Source organism: Typopeltis vanoorti, chromosome 19, assembly GCF_054136105.1.
Source record: "Typopeltis vanoorti isolate ZY-2024b chromosome 19, IOZ_Tvanoo_1.0, whole genome shotgun sequence".
NCBI classification, from domain to species: Eukaryota; Metazoa; Arthropoda; class Arachnida; order Uropygi; family Thelyphonidae; genus Typopeltis; species Typopeltis vanoorti.
In genome coordinates, this window is record NC_143567.1 from 33038245 (window position 1) to 33057521 (window position 19277).

At 36.1% G+C, this 19277-nt stretch overlaps 1 protein-coding gene across 1 annotated transcript in view; it reads left to right on the forward strand.

The window, feature by feature from the left end:
- LOC150095982 (mannosyl-oligosaccharide 1,2-alpha-mannosidase IA-like) overlaps positions 1 to 19277 on the forward strand; it is a 233187-nt gene that overhangs the window by 173696 nt on the left and 40214 nt on the right. The window contains 2 exon segments of the mRNA XM_090409444.1: positions 7097 to 7212; positions 19078 to 19186. Of these exon segments, the coding sequence (XP_090265570.1) occupies positions 7097 to 7212; positions 19078 to 19186 (225 nt within the window).

Here is a 19277-nt window from a genome sequence, read left to right on the forward strand (position 1 = left end):
AAGCCATGTTTCATCAACAGTCATGAATACGAGCCAAAAAATTTGTACCTGATTTCTCAAAATGATCCAAACTCCTTTGAGATGACAGCACACGTTCTCTCTTTTGGATAGCTTTCAAATATTTTGGACCCACTTTGCTGAGAGCTTCTGCATGTTCAGATGTTGGTGGATAATGACCTCAACTCATTCCCTGGATATCCTCAGAGTCTTTGCAATGTTTTTGGCTGGTATTTATCTATCATCAAGGATCATGGCATGTTCTTCATCGATGTTTTCAGGTGTGACTGCTGTGGAAGCATATGTTGTCTCAGGATGCCCAATTTTAAACTTGGCCACCCATCTGGCAACTGTTGAATATGCTGGGGCACAATCCTGTCATGGCGTAACTATTCTGCCTCTGATTGGTGACAGTGATCATACAGTACTCACTTGGAAGTGGCTAAGTTTATGAATGTTTTATCTATAAAAGGTTACATGCTGAACTGCAAAGCAGAAAATTATGACTACCTGACGAGTATGCACAATGGTATCAGTTGTTGGATGGTTGGCAGTGCATGGGAAGTGTTTAAAAAATACTTAAATGATGTGATATCAGAATGTGTCTGTAGAGTTCAGAGAATAAATATAGGAGTGAAATGGATGTGTAATCTAATTAAGTAAGAGATTCCTAAGAAAAAGATGATGTGGAAGGAAGAATACTGTGTGCATAAGGATGCTTTCAGTTATGGTAATTATAAGCAGCAGGCACTGGCTAATTGTACCACAAGTGTTGTACAGAAAGCTAAATCTGAGTATAAAAGGAAACTGGTTCTGCAAGTTGAAGACACCCCAAAAGAATTCTATCATTATGCTGCAAGTAAACAAAAGAATGAATTTGAAAGAATAACTCTACTGAATGGAGATGATATGTGGGGGACTGATGCAGAAGTGATTGTATGACTAACGAGTAACCATTTTGCTAAAAAGCTATCAACCTGGTATATACAACATTGAACTAACACTACCTTTTCACTGTATAAGGAGGAAGTATTAGAGCTGTTGCACAAACTGAATAAGAATTCTACAATAGGAACTGATGGGATGATTAACATAGATGCTAAATGAGTGTTTACCTAAAATGGCTATTCCTTTGGCCAGGCTATATAATTCGAGTCTCAGAACAGGAAAGATTCACAGCAGTGGATAGAATGTATGGTAATCCCATTGCTCAAGGGTGGTCAAGGTTTGCATTCAAAAATTGGTTGACAGAGAATCTCTACTTTGCAATGAACAGCATGGGTTTACTGAGGGAAGGGCATGTTATAGAAACTATAATAATATTTGCTACTGAGTTAGACAAGGGGAATGGATATATAATTAAGACGGCAATGCATATATTTATTATTATTTTTTTAATTGAGCCTTCATAGCTTAGTCGGTGTAGATTTCCAACCCTTTGGTTGGAAAGACCTGGGTTAGATTCCCGTCCATGACACGAGGAACCTTTATCTGGTCTCTTTCGATTAAAGGTTGAGTTAGCCAGTCTCATACGGAGGTAGAGGTTTTTTCTCCCAGAAACTCGGGTTTTTCATCCCTCAGAACATGAAAACCAGCCCCATGAACACATACACACGTTGCTACAATCAAAAAATACATACTTAATTCTTCATTAGGAAGGCTCAACCAGTCCTAAGTGGTGGCCAAGGAAAGCTTTTTAGGCTGTTTTTTTCAGTACTTAAGTGTCATGCATGAGAATCCATGTGATTTCATGGTATTGAGAATGTTATGACTGTCATATAGCTACTCTGATCTCACTGAGAATCACCAGTTTGAAACACTCTGTTTCAAAAAGCACTAATAAAACTTGGCTTTTATTGATGTCAGTTCAGATAAACATTGGTTGTGGATGTATTTGTAGAAGATGCAAGTTGCAGAAACTGAATGCCTGTCTGAGAGTGAGTGGAGTGATTTGGCAAAAGATAGATCGTTAATTAACTTGACTGCTTTCTTTTGTATTGAGTCAAGTATTTTTAAGGAGCTTACTCAGGAGCACCATCCAGATGTCAGAATAGTATTCAGTGGGTGGACAGATTTGTGATATGTATAGCATTAAAGCTGTTCAGAAGTAAAGTAATTCTTTGAGCGAAAGAGAAAATCCAATTTATTTTAATGCCAAAGAGGCATATTTGTAATGTGTTTGTCAGGGGAGGTTTGATGATAGAGATTGAAACTGACAAAGTTATCTGAGTTGCATTCAGATAACTATGTCAGTATCAATAGAACAGGAATAGCATAGTTTGGAATTCAGAGTGATAAAGTTATCATGATTTGTGTAGTGCAATGTTTGTCAAATGGGAAGGAGGTGTATAGTGTGCTGTCATCAGCAGAGCTGTGTGTATTGGGTTAGCAGTTAACTGGGGTAGATCATTGATATATAGAAGGAATAGGGTGGAGGAAAGAATAGAGCCCTATGGACCTTCAGCATTAATTGCATAGTTAGAACATAAGGAACCCTCCACTATCATGTATAGAGTGCATTCAGTCAGAAAGCCTGGAAATCCAGTTGAAGTCACGGAACAGACCAAATGAAGGGAGCTTAATTGACAAAACCTTATGCCAGACCTAGTCAGAATCCTAGATATTAAGAGGAACAACCTGACTCTCTAACTTTTTCATGTTATTTATCTAGAGATGAGTGACATAGGTAAACAGATTCCCTGTTGATTATTATTGTATGAGCACCTTCATGGAGTCCTAAGACTCATTGTGGGAGATCCAAACTATCAATACCTCTCCCTGAAACCATTAACATATAAAGTGCTTACAACTGACCCAGGCATCCCATTCCATTCAGTCACTAATCTACAAGCAAAAAAATCTAGTCCTCACACCCTTTCTAACCCCTCTTACTCCCCCCTTTTTTCCTTTTCTTTTTTTTTTCCCTATCAGCCAACTTTTGCAACCCTTAATCTGTCCTCAGAGAGAGCATTCCACAGACCACTCAACATCTTGATCACTTGAAAAAATTCTTGCGTTTAAACCCAAACCAAAACTCTGACTTCGATATGTCGATATCTTTGCAGTCTGGAGTCATTCCGAACAAGAGCTACTTCAGTTTTTAGATAAAATCAACCTTCTTCATCCACGCATCAAATTTACATTAGAAAAAGAATCCCCATCATCCCCTTTCTGGATTTACACATCCAGAAAAAAAGAAGACAGTTCCATCTCCATCTATGTCTATTGCAAGCTGACATTTTCAGGTCGCTACATTCACCATACTTCTGCTCACCATCCCTCTCAAAAATTGACATCATTAAATCATTGGTAACCAGAGGCACACAGATTTTGCTCCTCCGAGGATTCTCTAAAACAAGAATTGGAAATAATCAAAAACACAGCCACTCTAAATGGATACAATCTCAAAACAACTCAAAAAATCATCAGCAACGTCTCTACACATCTAGGTTGATGTGTAGAGATAAGACCCTAGACAAGAACAAGCCCATAGGATTCCCTACCTTATATCAAAGGCATCTCCGAATGGCTCTCGAAAATTATGAAGAAACACAATCTTGCTGCCACCTACAAATCCATCAACCAGATCCACAACTTGTTACCTTCAGCCAAAGACAAACTTTCACCTATGCTACTACCTGGTGTATACAAGTTTCCGTGCTCCTGTAAACTCTCCTATTATGGACAGACAGGCAGATCAGTATTTAAACGCATTTCGGAACATCAAGACCATATCTGCCTCATCAAACCACAAAAATCAAGCCTTGCTCAACACGGAGTTGAAAACCCAAACCACAAGATCCACTGGGAAAAGACAAAACTTCTACACAGATCTTCATATAAATATGAACACTTATATAAAGAAAGTGCTGAAGCCCTACTTCACAGACCAAATCTAAACTGCAATGATGTTCTTTCCATCCCTAAAGTATGGGAAATTGTCATACAAAATTGTGTAAAAATAACTTAATTTAATTTTAATTTAATTAAATTAATTTATTTCAATTTAATCTAATTTAAGTTCAGGCCGCAATGTGCCACTGCATACAATTTGGATTCCATTGTACATACGTGCCCTATCCTTTGTGTCATTCCTAGTATTGTTCTACTGTACTGATGATGTCCTAAGATACCTAGGACGAAATATTTACGCAATAAAAACCTGCTATTGTGGTTCACGTGTGTTAAATTTAGTCATGAATTCTCCACAGGTTTCTCTATATAATCAAATCTTGATCACTTGCCTCTGAATCTTCTCCAACTCTTCCTCATCCCCAAGAACCCAAGTGACCAGACCTGAGCACAGTAATCCAGATGTGGTCATATTGAGGCTTTATAAAAATGAATTATTATTATTATTATGGACTACTCCATGGAGTTCTTAAACTCATCAAGAGAGGCCCCAAACATCATGGCAAGCACTGTTCAACATTTGTGCATTAACTATCTTACTTTGCTTTGAACTCATTCACAGTCATGGCACTCATAACAGACTCTGGCAACCTGTTCCACTCATTCACCATTCTCCAAGCAAAAATTCTAGTCTTTACATCCCTACTAACTACATTCTTGCTCAGTTTCCAAGGATTGCCTCTGGTTCTCCCACAACCAGACCTGTTCTGAAAAATTTCCTCCATATTAATTTTGTAAAAAGCCTGCAGTAATTTGTATCTCTCAATCATATCACCCATTTCCTACCTGTCAACTAATTTTTGTAACCCACAAATCTTCAACCTGTCATAAGGTTCATTCCATAGATCTGCTACCATCTTGGTCACTCGCCTCTGGATCCTCTCCCTCATCACCAAGAAACCCAGGTGACCAGATCTGCACAGTAATAAAGATGGGATCTTACCAAGGCTCAATAAAGAAGTATAATAACCTGCTTGTCTCTGCTCATCAGGGCATTCTTCAGAAAACAAGTATGTGCCCACTAACTCCCCCCCCCCAAAAAAAAACCCTGCTTCATCAGTTTCCTGAAGTACAGTTCCATCAATGTAGTACACAGCTGGGTAATCTTTTCACCCCAAAACTGACATCCATTCTCCTTTGCTCAGGTTAAGGAGAATGGATGTCAGTTTTTTTTTTTTTTTTTTTTTAACATTATCCATATCAATTATTGCTATATCCAATTTTGCATCATCAGCAAACAACTGAATAGTTCCTTTCAGATTCTTTCCTATATTGTTAATGTACAAATTAAATAGTAACAGCCCAGGAACAGAGCTCCTATAGTAGTTACAGGCCATCTACTGTACTCTACTCCTTAATAAACTACTCTCTGATATCTTCCATCAACCATGCTCTTTTGCACTTCACCAACATTATATCCATCCCCATGTGCTGCAGTTTACTGATTTCATGTGGTATCCAGTTAAAAGCTTTTGCAAAGTCTAGCAGTAACACTGTAAATCCATTACTTTTATCAAACTCAGCTGTTACTGTACCATAAAACGTGAGCAGGTTGCCGAGACATGTTCACAGAATCATGTTCCCCCTGCCATGCAGTATCCCATTTCTCTCTATCCATTCCTGTATTTTGCTCTTAACCCAACTTTTGCAGTACCTTGACAGTGATTCTGATATGCTAATTCCCCATTTGCTTCCCTAGCACCTTCTTGTAAAACTCAAGCTGTTATACCATCTAAATTCAAATCAAGGTTCTGTAATATTATTATTATTTTACAGTATTAACCATTATACACACAAATCCTATCTTACCTCTTCTTGAATCCATTCACTGTCAGGGAACTTGCAACCAATTCTGGCAATCCATTCCACTCTCCACGCACAAAATCTAGTCCTCATATCCCTACTAACCACACTCTTGCACATGGCTGCTAGTTCTCTGTTTGTCATATATTGAAAAATTTCACTTGCACCAGTTTTATAAAACCCCTTTAATATCCCTACCTATCCTGTAGGGAGTATTCCACTGACCTGTCACAATCTTGTCACTCATCTCTGAATCCTCTCTACCATCTCCTGGTCCCCAAGAAACTCAGGTGACCAAATATGAGTGCAGTAGTCAAAGATATGGCTAAATCATATGCTTATAAAAAGGGATAATAATTCCTATCTTTACTTGTTAGTGTTTTTCAACATCGAAGTAGATGCCAGGGGGGCAGAATCCCCCCCTCCTTTTGAGTCTTCAAAATTTGAGTCATCAGAATTCAAGTAGAATCGGTCTACCAGTCAAAGATATCAATATATAAGATACTCGGGGGGGGGGGGGGGGGGGGGCAGAGCCCCCTAGTATCTTATATATTGATATCTTTGGTATTTCTTTCATCAGCTTAATGGACCATTTAGGTCTAATGCTGCCATCACTAGTTTTTCCATCTGTCTCTGTTATAGGAAACATCTGGTATAATTATTATTATTATCACATAACACCTCCAGGGAGTTCAAAGACTCATCGAGGGAGGGTGCCTACTCTACAGCTCTCTGTCTCCACCACTCCAACTGCAGTTATCTTCATCATCTACACCAGTGCCATCTACTGCCGACCACCACCATCAGTAGTATTTTCACAGAACATCACAAACATCCATGCCCATGGCAGGATTTGAACCTGCAGCCTTTTGGCTGGAGAGTGGATATGCTAACCACTCGGCCAACCAGGCCGGCATTAAGAGCATTAGGTGATAGGTTTTATGAATACCTTTTGAAAGCATGGGTTATGTCTGGTAATGAAGATGATAAGGATCTCAAAATAATAGTTTAGTTCCTACATTCTTCTCTGTCAACAGAATCTCCTCTTGGTTGCCATCCACAAAAGATAAACAGCTCCTTCTCCTCAGTCTCCCTTCATAGTGTTTACCAGCTTCAGGAGCATTTTTTGTTCTAGCTTCACCTTTTGATTATGTTGATGCACTGATAATGGGCTGTTAGTTTCTGGTTGATATTTGCAATATTAAAGAAAATTATTGAATTTAATTAAAATTGAAATATTTAATTTAAAATTAAAATTTGGATTTAATTAAAATAAATGATTTAAAATTTGAATTAAATTGAAAATTTAATTTAAAAAATGATTAAAAAATTATATATTTTTGAGAAAATGTGTATCTAATAAACATAATTGAATACATTTCAGATCACATGTCCATGGGAGCATTAGGTGATAGTTTTTATGAATACCTTTTGAAAGCATGGGTTATGTCTGGTAATGAAGATGAACAAGCTCGTCAGATGTATTTTGATGCAACACAGGTCAGTGTATTATTTGATCATTTGAGGCAATACATCAATTTTTACTTGTTTCTTGAAGAGATTTTTTGATTTATTTGATAATTATGTCTTTTTGAGTGAAAAGTGGATGTAGACAGGCTTGAATTCCATTGATGAATAGAAAATTTTTTTTTACCTTTTATAGTTAGTTAATCTCAAGTTGTTATGGATAAGATTGTTTTTCTACTGGGAAACCAGTTCTATCCTACTCTGCTCCAAATAATAGGCAAATGAACCTTTAATGATATATGTATCACTTATAACCATCAGTAATTCATCTTTGTTGCCTTCTGAGCTAAACAAATCAACCCAATCATCCATTTGAAATATTGAGTATTTAGGCTTAGATGATGGTTGAAGCTCATGTTAAGGTACAATGGAATGAAAACAGCATATTGAACAAATGAAACACAAATTTAATGGTTCTGATATTTCATCTCTGCTTTAAACATCATCTGGGATACAATGTAAGAATTGTAATAATGCACACAACTGAAAATAAGTGGAAGAAGCTGGACTGTAATCCTGAAATCCTAAGCGGGGCATAGGTAGTCTTTGGTTAAGAGGTCCAAGAACTACTGTTTACCAAATTTTGGGAAGTTTCACACATAATGACATTTATTAAGATTTAGTTTGTGTTTCAAATCTGCTACTGCTGCTTATTCCAAAACAAAAAAAGTCTGTTATGTTTGTATTTCTTAGAACAAAGCATAGATTTTTTTTCCATTTGATTCTGTGCAAGGTATTCAAAGTATGGTCCAGCTAGAACTGCCTGAGCAAAATTGTGGAAGATATATTGTGTTCAAAATGGGTGTTGGCAGATCTTCCAGTTTGTTGATAATGTGGCACATTGCAAAAACAAGGACCCTTATATGCACTTGAAACTGAAAGGGGATGGGAGTTGATCAACATCCTCAAAAGAAAGAAAGATACCTGATAAATAATATACCAGTTTGAAAGAAGGATCTGACTGGAAATTATTTGTGAAATGTTGATTGCGTTAGTTGGTCATAACATCAGATATGCCTCGTGAAAATTTTGACACGCTAAATGATAATACCATTGAATTCAATTCAGTGGTATATCATCTAGGGGCTGAACATTTCCTTCTCATTACCCTGTTATTTCCTGGCCTATAGCAACATCCCACTAAATATACTATCCTATCCATCTCTGACTCTCACTATGTACTTTCAAAGCCATTAATATTATTTCTTTACCTCATAGGAACACAGTTCATCACTTACTATAAGTAACACCCTGTTTATCTTTCTTATTCTGCTGCTGTTCTATGCCCTTTAATTTCTGTCCCCGTCAGGACAGAAATTAATTCTTCTCTGTCCACCAAATTTCACTGATACCAATAATCTTTGGACAGAGTGGGTCAGTCAGTACCAATCAATGCCAAATGCACCTGGCATTTGTATATTGTATATTCAGTGCATAGCTCTGCAATATAATGTACAAATGCCTGCATTCTTTTGTGTTCACATGCCATCGTCTCTTGCACACAGCTATTCTGTCATCCATTGCACTCCAACCATCCACATATTTCAGACCTCTCTTCCCACAAATTCTTATCATCTTATTCGGGATGATAGCGAGAATTTGAGGTGAATGTTAGAGATTGTGTACATTTCTTCTGCTGCACAATCCCTGACATCCACCTCAAATTTCTTGCTATTTATTCAAGCTGCCTCAGGTTATTTGTACAGCCATTACTGTCATCTCATTCATATTTTTATTCTACTTTATGGCCTTCACTATACTCTATCTCTATTGTTTTCCTTACTTTGCACACTCATAATCATTGAATCTCCATACATCAATGTTCCTCTCGCTCCATTCATTCATTTTTCTCTTACTAGCATCCCTAACACATTCAGTTTCCACACTTCCCTTCTTCATCTCATCTCTCTATCCTTTATGCCTATGCCCTCATGACTTCTTTTCATTCCCTCTCTTTCTGTAGCTCTCCCATTTGCTCACCTTCTTCTCTCTATTGCTCTCTCATTGTCACACCCCTTTCATACTCTTGTTTTCCTTGAGCCAGTTAACCTCTCAAGTCTTGTAACCTCTCCAGTGAGCCTACTCAGTTGGTCTTCACACCTTCCTTTTTTTTTTCTCCAGCACCTCTGTTTCTCTTTCCACACATTCTGCTTTCAGTACCCTCGACAGGGTGTAGCATAGAGTCAGCTTGCCTCACAGGCTGGCTTAACGAGGGTGTTCAGCCATGTTGTGGTAGGTGCCCTCGCTGCGCTAACAATTCCTGTTAGACTGGCAAGTGCAGAAAGAAGTTTTTCCAAGCTTAATCTGATTAAAAGTTATTTGTGAACAGCAATGACCCAAGAAAGATTGGTTGGTCTAGCAACTATATCGAAGAGCTTATAAACAGTTTTATTGTGTGATATTCCCATAGAGCAAACATTTAATTAATGTTATTATGCAATCATTTTGCATTAATGTTTCTCTTGTATTTTCTTATATTTTTGTCTTATAATCCATCAGGGGCGATATTTAATTGTTTGCCTCAAGGCACGATCTAAGCTGGTGACGGCCCTGCCTGCTTTGAACAACATTCAGCAAGTTTTCTATTTTCAGCCTTTTCACAATAAGTTTTAGATGTATTGATAGTTTTTGCCTGCAATTATTTCGAGCTTTGGTATAAGCAGAAAGGAAGATTGAGATTTCAATGAAAGGCAGTTGTGATATATCAATTTTTCTCTTGTACAACCTTGGCATACTTCTCGGAGCACCAAGGTTTATATTAAGTATGTGAATTTATAATGTGGAATGAGAAATGTTTTCATACCATTAAGAATTGTTTCAGTGATATCTTCTGTTGAAATGTTTAGTTTCGAAGACTGAAAACAATAATACCTAACATTGCAAATAAATGAGGCATCAAAGTTAGGAAGATTATCTCATACCAGACATGTGGATGGCTGATTTCTTCTCCTCCCCATGAAGTTACAATATTCATAGCATACTTAGAAGGATTACTAGTGTTTAAAAGATGTAGTGTTTAGTGAGTGGTTAGAGTTATCAGATATTATAAAAAAAATGTAAACAGTTTGTGTAAGATTAATGATGATAGCAAATGTCCCACTGTCTTTGCCTGCTTGATCTAGGCATTTGGAAAAGGGCAATCAGTTGACCTCCCTTTTCCAAATGCACAGATCAAGATGACCTCACTATTATGAAAGTTGTGCTGGAGAAAATCAAGATTTAAAGAAAGAAAATCAAAAAGTTCAGAATAGTTGTGGCATTAGGAGAGTGATAGAAATAACATATGAGGTTTGTAGAATGAAGAAGGGAGATTTTTAACCAAATATCAAAAACAGAGATTCTAAGTTGGAAATTCTCTGTCTTGGTATATAAGAGTGAACATATGTACAAATTTTACCTTTAATGGAGAACTATTATCATTATCATCATAATCAACAGCTTTCTTCAATCCACTACTGGATGAATGTCTCTTGATGCTTCTTTCATTTTGACTGAACTTGTTCATCTCTCTGTCATAAATTTCCATTTGTTATCCTTCCATCTTACTGCTGGTCTATCTGATTTCCTATAACCAGTTTTGGTGACCATTCTGTTGCTCTCTTTGTCCATCTGTTGTCAGACATTCTCATCAGATGTCCTGTCCAGTGCCATTTGGAGAACTGTAAAAGAAGTAAAATATTTCATCTATTTAGGTACAATTTTTAGGGAAGATTGCAAAGTTTTTTGTAGTTGAAAAGATTGAAGCCAGCCAAACTTTCTTTGCTGACTTATTTATTTTTTTCATAATTTCAATTAAAAAAGTAACATGCAGAACTTTAGACTGTTTGTTTCAATTCAAGGTTAACCAAAATTATGATGCATAAATTATGTTTTATTGAAAATCTTGCTCATTATTTTTATATAATACTGAACATTCTCCATCAGGGAGACCCAGCATCCCCAAGCATCTGTATCCTGCTTTTGGAAAGAATGGGATAAGGATTTGTATTTAAGTTTTGTAGAATGGAACAGGCATGTGACAAGAGAAAAGCTGTTAAAATGCTACAGTTATATGTGTAAATGGCATGTTATATCAAGCAATACTTAGTCTATATTTGAGTTGCAGATCAGCAGTTGGAATTGAAGGAGGTACAGAAATATGGTTTGATGTTAAATGTCAGGGGGTGAGACAAGGGTGTGCATTATCTCCACTGTTATTCATCATCTAGATGGATCACATTATGAAGAAAAGTGGTATTAAATCCAATATCTAAATTGGAGATGTTAATCTCAGCTCTTTATTTTATGCAGATGATGTTATATTTCTAAATAAAGTACAAGTCTGCAGGATTACCTTACTAAACTGAATAACTGTTGTAATAAATTTGGTATGAAAATAAGCAATAAAAAGACAAAAACAATGAAAATAGGCAGAAACAATGAAAACTTCAACTTCATCCTGAATAGAGAACTTATAGAACATGTAAAACATTTTGGCTATTTAGGTACAATTTTTAGTGAAAATGGAAATTAAAAATGGAAATAGACAGCAGAATTAGTGAAGCTGTTATGGTAGGAACTCAACTGAATAAATTTATATGCAATAAGAGAGAAATTAATGAAAATGCTAAACTGTACACAAGACAGTCTTTAAACCAAGTTTAACTTATGGATCTGAGAGCTTGATTAGAAATAAAACACTTGATCAAAGACTGGAAACCACAGATATGAAAGTTCTAAGGAAGATTATGGGAGTGAATTGATAGCATCAATGGAAGTATCATATTAAAAATAAGGATATTAGGAAAGAACTTTGCATTGTTAGCAGAGTTAATTTCAGGTGGTATGGTCACCTAAACAGAATGGGTGAGGAAAGGTTAGCCAAACAAGTATTCTTTGCCAGGATGGCAGGAAAAATTATCAGACCAAGATCTAGGTGAATTGATACAATAAAAAGTGCCTTAGAAAACAAAAATATATGATCTGATAATATTGGAGTCTTGACAGATTAATTTGGAGGAAGATTGTTGATAGGAAGTTATTAATGATGTAACTTTTTCCTATTGTAGTTGTTGTTATGTGCCATCCCGACTCATGGTGAGCTCATGAACAAAGGCTCTTCATCTAGCTCGGCCTCTTGTCTTTGTTTTTAGCAATTTTAAGTTCAAGTTGGTAAGTTCTTTTATGTTGTCCATCTAACTCTTTTGCACTCTTCCTCTTCTTCTCATTCCCTTAATCTTCTCCAACATAACTGCCTTTACCAATGATTCATCAGCTCGCATAATATGTCCAAAGTACACCAACTTCTGTTTAGTGATCATAGCCTCCAATAAACATTCTACCTTTATACTCACTAAAACCTTCTTATTGGTCATTCTTGCAGTCCATGGGATTGTTAATAGCCTCCTCCACACCCATAATTCTAATGAATCAATTCGCTTTCTGTCTTTCTTCTTAATAATCCAACTTTCACATCCATACGTCACTACTGGAAATACCATTGCTTTGACAAATCTAATTTTTGTCAGGTTTAACATAGCTTTTTTTGTATGACTATCATAGGAAAAAAATGTTGTACTACCATAATAATATCCTGTACATGCCCTCAGGGCAGCAGTGTAGCTACACACGCACATCAAAAATACTACAAAAAGTCAAAATAATGATGTATAGGGAAATAAATTAAAACACTATGTTTATTTTTGAAGTAAAACTTTAATTTCAACATTCTGAACTGTTATTTTTCTTGCTTTTCTGTTAGCAAAATTGTCGATGACACTGGCGAAGTCTATTTCATAGTAATGTAGGTAATTCTTAATCAATTTTATTTAGAAAAACTCCTCTCACAACTAGTGACACTTACAGCAATTGTGAGGAAAATTTGCAGTAGTATTACAATATTTAGAAATGAGTTCTCAAGACTATTTTAGAATTAACTGCAAAAGTGCCGCTCGGGGATGGACTGCTCCCTCCGCTCCCTGCTAGCTACGCCTCTGCCTCAGGAGATGTACAGGATATTATTATGATATAATTTGATGACAATCAGGAATTTAATGACAATGATGATAATACTGATGGTACAGAAATCAGTAATTTACGATTTGCAGATGATCTAGTCATTATTGAAGATGAAGAGCAAACAATGCTGAAGTTAATTGAAGGAGGAAAGAGATATGGGTTGATAACAAATGTTGAAAAAAAAAATGATATTTGGAGTTGGACAAGATATCGAAAGTAAATCAGTGAGCCTATCCATAAAGCTGAGCTTGTAAAAAGTTTTAATTCAATTTCGCTATAATATCAACCTTCAGAACACATGCAGTTTACAGACAAAAAATACTGTTGATGGTGCTGATGGGTGGTAGATGGAGTTGATGATAGTAGTAGTGTCGTAACAGGAGAATTAAGTAATAGTGAAGAGGGTGAGATGTATTTAGCGAATTAGAGTAGAGTGCCCTCCTGCGATGAGTCCTTGGACTCCTTGGAGGTGCCACATAATAATAATAATAATAAAAAAAATAATAATTATTATTATTCTGTACATGAATCCTCCCATTCTCCCATTTGAAATACCAGCATCAGGTATAAATTATCTTGTAGTTCATCCACACACACAGTTATGTGTTGAACTGTACAAAGTACTTTGGTGAAAGTAAATTTCTTTTTCAGCTTGATTCAGTTAATGCAGGATGTTAATGCACTTGATGCAGGAATAAGATTGCTGTCTCTGCATCTCTTCAAAAATGCTAGCTGATCTGATCAAAAGTGAAACACATATCTTCAGCTTACCATAATAATTGCAACGCTTGTAACTTCTCCATAGATTATGAGAATCTTCATGGTCACACGGTGATCAGAATTCACCATAAAAATTATGGAAACAACTACCTTGTTAGAGTAAAACCTCAGTTTAATATAGACTAAAATAATCACTCGATGTTTTGACCTTGATATTAAGGTCATCATCTGCGTTTAACTTTTCTTTGATGTTTCTGCCCTTCTCACAAATATCCTAATCAGTGACACAATTCTTCTTTTACAGAACCAATTTCCATCCAACGTTACAGCTCTCTTTGCCCACTTACTACGTTCGAGTTACTTTGTTTGGCAAAATAATTTTTACCTACAAAAAAGAAGGTAAGGCCATGAAAAAGAAGATAGCTCATCGCTATCCCTCCCAATTCCTAACTTTCATATGAAAGCTTTTGAGCAAAGTGCTCTAGATTCCTCTAGATGGCTGCCAAATGTTAAACACCTTCCTCAGCCATCTGAACAAATAGCATGAGTGCATACAATTTACTACAGAAATTGAAAATTAGAACTTGCTTCCTTTCCTGGATACACTGGTCACAGTTTTCCCTCAGGCAGTCTATCCTTCACTGTTTACCACAAGCCTACACACACCGACTAATATCACCACCCTTCACAAAAACTTGGAGTCATTAACACTCAAAAACAGACTATAACATATTGCTCTAATGAACAAGCTTTTAAACAAGACCAAATTATTAGCAATTCATTTATAAATAATGGCTATAGCAAAAATACTATCAATAAAGTTTTTCATAAAACTTCATAAAATTATGCATGTAAAATACATATAATCATACATACTAACTGGTATCGAGTGTAAAGGGTACGCTATTTTTAGGAAGGATAGAGAGAATAGGAGAGCAGGGGCATGCTGCTGATGATATTGGATGATTTGAATCCAGTTAGAGTTGAGACCTGTGATTGTAGTACTACTACCAGCAGTATTTCATGTGGCAGTGAGATTGAAGCCATCTGGTGTGAGGTGGAATCTAACAAGATCAATTAGATAGTGGGATGTTGTTACAGACCTAGTGGTTCAGTTGCTAGTGATGAACAAATGCATCACCAAATGGAAAAGATGAGTGCGAAAAGAGTAATCATTATGGGAGACTTTAATTATCCAAATATTGATTGGGTAGCAGTAGAATCTCATGAGAAGAATGAAAATGCATTTATTGAGCTGTTGTGGGAGAACTTCCTCAAGCAGCATGTGACAGAAGAAACTCAAGGGCAAAGAGTGTTGGATTTGATTATAGTGTCAGAGGGTGTTTCAGTTAAAGATGTAACTATTTTGCCTCTGTTTGGTGACAGTGATCATGCAGTACTCACTTGGGAAGTGACTAAGTTTATGAATGTTCCATTCAGAAAAGATTACATGCTGAACTACAAAGCAGGAAATTATGATCAACTGAGGAGTATACTGACTTCAGTGGAATGGGATCAGTTGCTGTATGGGAAGAATATCGACAGTGCATGGAAAGCATTTAAACAATACTTAAATGACGCGATATCAGAATGTGTCCTGAGAGTTCTAAGAATAAATAGGATAGGAGTCAAATGGATGTGTAATCTTATTAAACAAGAGATTTGTAGGAAAAGGATGATGTGGAATGAATACCGTGTACATAAGGATGATGTGCATTATGAAAATTATAAGCAGCAGGCTAGAATAGTCACAACTGTTATATGAAAAGCAAAGTCTGAGTATGAAAAGAAACTGGCTCTGTGTGCTAAAGACAACTCACAAGAATTCTATTGATATGCTGCAAGTAAAAGAAAGAATGAATATGAAAGAATAACTCTTCTAATTGCAGATGGCATGAGGGTTACAGATGCAGAAGATGTTGTTCGAGTAATGAGTGTGGACATGGCATTTTGTTAAAAGCTATCAACCTGGTATACATGACATTGAGCTCACTGCTACCTCTTCACTGGATGAAGAAACTCAGGTGTGTGAGGATGAGGTATTAGAGCAGTTTCAGAAACCGAATAAGAATTCAGCAATAGGGACTGATGGGATATCAGCACGTGTGCTAAAAGAGTGTTCAGCTGAACTGGCTATTCCTTTGACCAGGCTGTTTAATATGAGTCTCAGAACAGGGAAGATTCCACTGGAATGGAAAGAATGTATGGTAATTCCATTGCACAGTGGGATGCAAAGACCGATTTATCCAACTATCGACCGATTAGTTATCTCAGGAATGTGGTGAAGATTTGGAAAAATTGGTTAGGGCTCACATTCAGCAATGGGTTGACAGTGAATCTGTACTTTGCGAGCAAAATGGGTTTACTAAGGGAAAGTCATGTTTTAGCAACTTGTTCACCTTCTGTAACAATGTTACCATTGAACTAGACATGGGGAATGGATACACCATGATCTTTTGGATTTTGCTAAGGCTTTTGATAGAATACAGCATGATAGACTGTTGCATAAATTGGAGAATATGCATTTGGGTTATGGAATATTAGCATTGATAAGAGGATGACTGACTGATAGATATCAAAAAAGTGGTATACGGGAAATGTGAGTCTGCAAGATTTAAGGTAACCAATGGTGTACCACAAGGATCTATCACTCTGTACATTAATGATATTGGGAAGGATTTGACAAGCAACATAAGCTATTTGCTGATGATGCAAAGATAGATAGGATAATCAGGAATGCTGCTGATATGCAGTACTTGCAGAATGATTTGAATAGGCTGGAAATATGGGCATGGGAAAATGGGTGTCAGTTCAGTGTGAGTAAATGCAAAGTCATTCACTTCAGCGTGATTAGATATCCAATGTCGTATTATATTGGTGGGATTATGCTAGAAGAAACTGACGAAGCTAGGGATTTTGGAGTGTTAGTGGAAGTTGAAGTTCAGGGGGGGCCATGTAGCAAAGATTTCAAATACAACTCAAAAGATAATTGCAATGCTGAAACGAACATTCATTCACATGTAAAGATAAGGATGTCATTTTGTCTCTTTACAAGGCCTTGATGAGACCTCACTTGGACTACTGGGTGCAGGTCTAGTCTCCTGGTTTCTATTGTGATTCTGATATATTGGAGAGAGTGCAAAGGAGAGTGTTAAAAATAATATCAGGATTGTGGAATACTGATTATGAAGACAGATTGAGAATTTATTGACTGCAAACAGGAGAAAGAGAGATGATATGATTGAGACCTACGAACTTTTGAAAGAGTCATATAGGATTTCAGTTGATGGAATTTTTCAATTTATGGAGTTGGGAAAGGACAAGAAGGCATCCTTTGAAGCTGAGAATGAATGATGCTAAGAAAGGGATAAGGGCTAGATTTTTCTCTCATAGGGTGTTGCATGATTGGAATGGATTGCCATTGGATGTTGTGAGTGCAAGCAGTGTGAATGAATTGAAGAATAAGTATGATAGCTGGTGCTTGTAGTATGTGGCCTCTCTCGATGAGTCTCTAGAGGTCTCTCTTAATATAATAATAATAATTTTTATGATGAATTCTGATCACTGTGTAGCCATGAAGGAAAGGATTCCCTATGAGGATAGGTTGAAAATTTTTGGGTTACAAAGTTTAGTTGATATGTGGAAAATAGGGAACATGATAGAAACTTTTAAGATGTTATAGGGGTTTTATAAAATCAAATGCAAAGGAAATTTTTCAATATATGACAAATAGTCAGAGAACCAGGGGTCATACGTGAAAATTGTGTAAGAGTGTGGTTAGTAGAATTGTGCACACCCAATTTTTTGCATAGAGAATCAGTTTGCAACAGAATCAGTGAAATGGATTGCCAGAATTAGTTGAGTTCCCTGACAGTGAATGAGTTTAAGGAGATAATAGGTATAATAGGTTTTGTGTATAATAGTTAATTTGAGTCTCGTCTTCCACGATGAGGCTCTGGATTCCATGGAGATACTGTATAATAATAATATTGCTTGTCCGAGATTTTAATTTTTGTCGTTCTGTAAAACCTAATATTAATTTATGGTGGATTGAGAAAGTTGAAAATGATAACATAAAGATCATGTTTAAATTATTTCATGATTACTTTCTGAATGCAGTAATCTGTTCTGCTCGGAGCTGTTTTATAGTGTCTTAATGGAATCAGCCCACACTTTTTAGGCAAGAAGAGAAGGGAGAGAGGACAGGAAGAAGCTGTATTATTGGTAACATTACTGTCACTCGCCTTGTTGACGAAGTGGTTAGCACATTTACTTTTCAATCAAGGCTGTGGGTTTAAATCCCACCATGGGCATGGATGTTTGTGGTTGTCGTACAGACAGTAGATAAATTTCATCAGCCAGTGGGACCACTATCTTGCTTATTGGAGGCCTGAAGTGGCTTGAAAAAAGTTCCATGTTCAGTCTCTAGAGCACAATTTCCAGACTATGTGAAAAATTAATAAAAATAGAAAAGAAAAATCCACTCACAATACTAATGTACTATAGGCTTGCAATCCTTCATTAATAGGAGTTACATAATTAAGTAAAAAATATTAATGATTTCCATAATTCATTGTGAATTTGTCTAGAAAATGAATAAATTCTATAATGCTTTTCCATTTACCAAAGTGGAAAATGGAAAGTCAACTCTTTCAGTCGACTCTTTGGAAATCATTAAACAGCTGGTCCAGCATGTTGCAGAAGTGCATAAAATGTATTTCTGCAGCATGCTGGATTAAAGCAAATGAGAATACAGCTGATAACTCTGCCACCTTTTGTTCATAATCCTAACTAGTATCTCTTTGTATGTATTCCTGTGCATTCTGTGGTTGATTTTGCTGAATTAGACATTTTAATTTGAAAATTATTATATACATTTTTGGATTTTATATATATAATAATCCAAAAATGCTCTTAAAATACAAGCAGTTTTAAGAATATTAGTTTTGCTCGTAAATTTTTTTTTTTTTTGTAATACTTCTCTTTTGCATACTTTTTTTTCCTATTCCACATGAAAATTTAAAAGATTTTTTGCATTTTAATGGGTACTTTGTTGTAAATAAAGAATGCACTACATTTCTTGAATAAATTATATGCTGACAGTTATTTTTGAAACTACAGGCAATAGAAAAGAAATTATTGCAGACTTCCAAAAGTGGTCTTAAATATTTGGCAGATATGAAATATGATCGAATAGAACACAAGATGGATCATTTAGCTTGTTTTTCAGGCAAGTATTTATGTTATTGAATTGCTATAAAGTAAATGTGATTCATATATTTTTTCCCTATCCAAATAAATGATTACATGTTAGTGTTAAG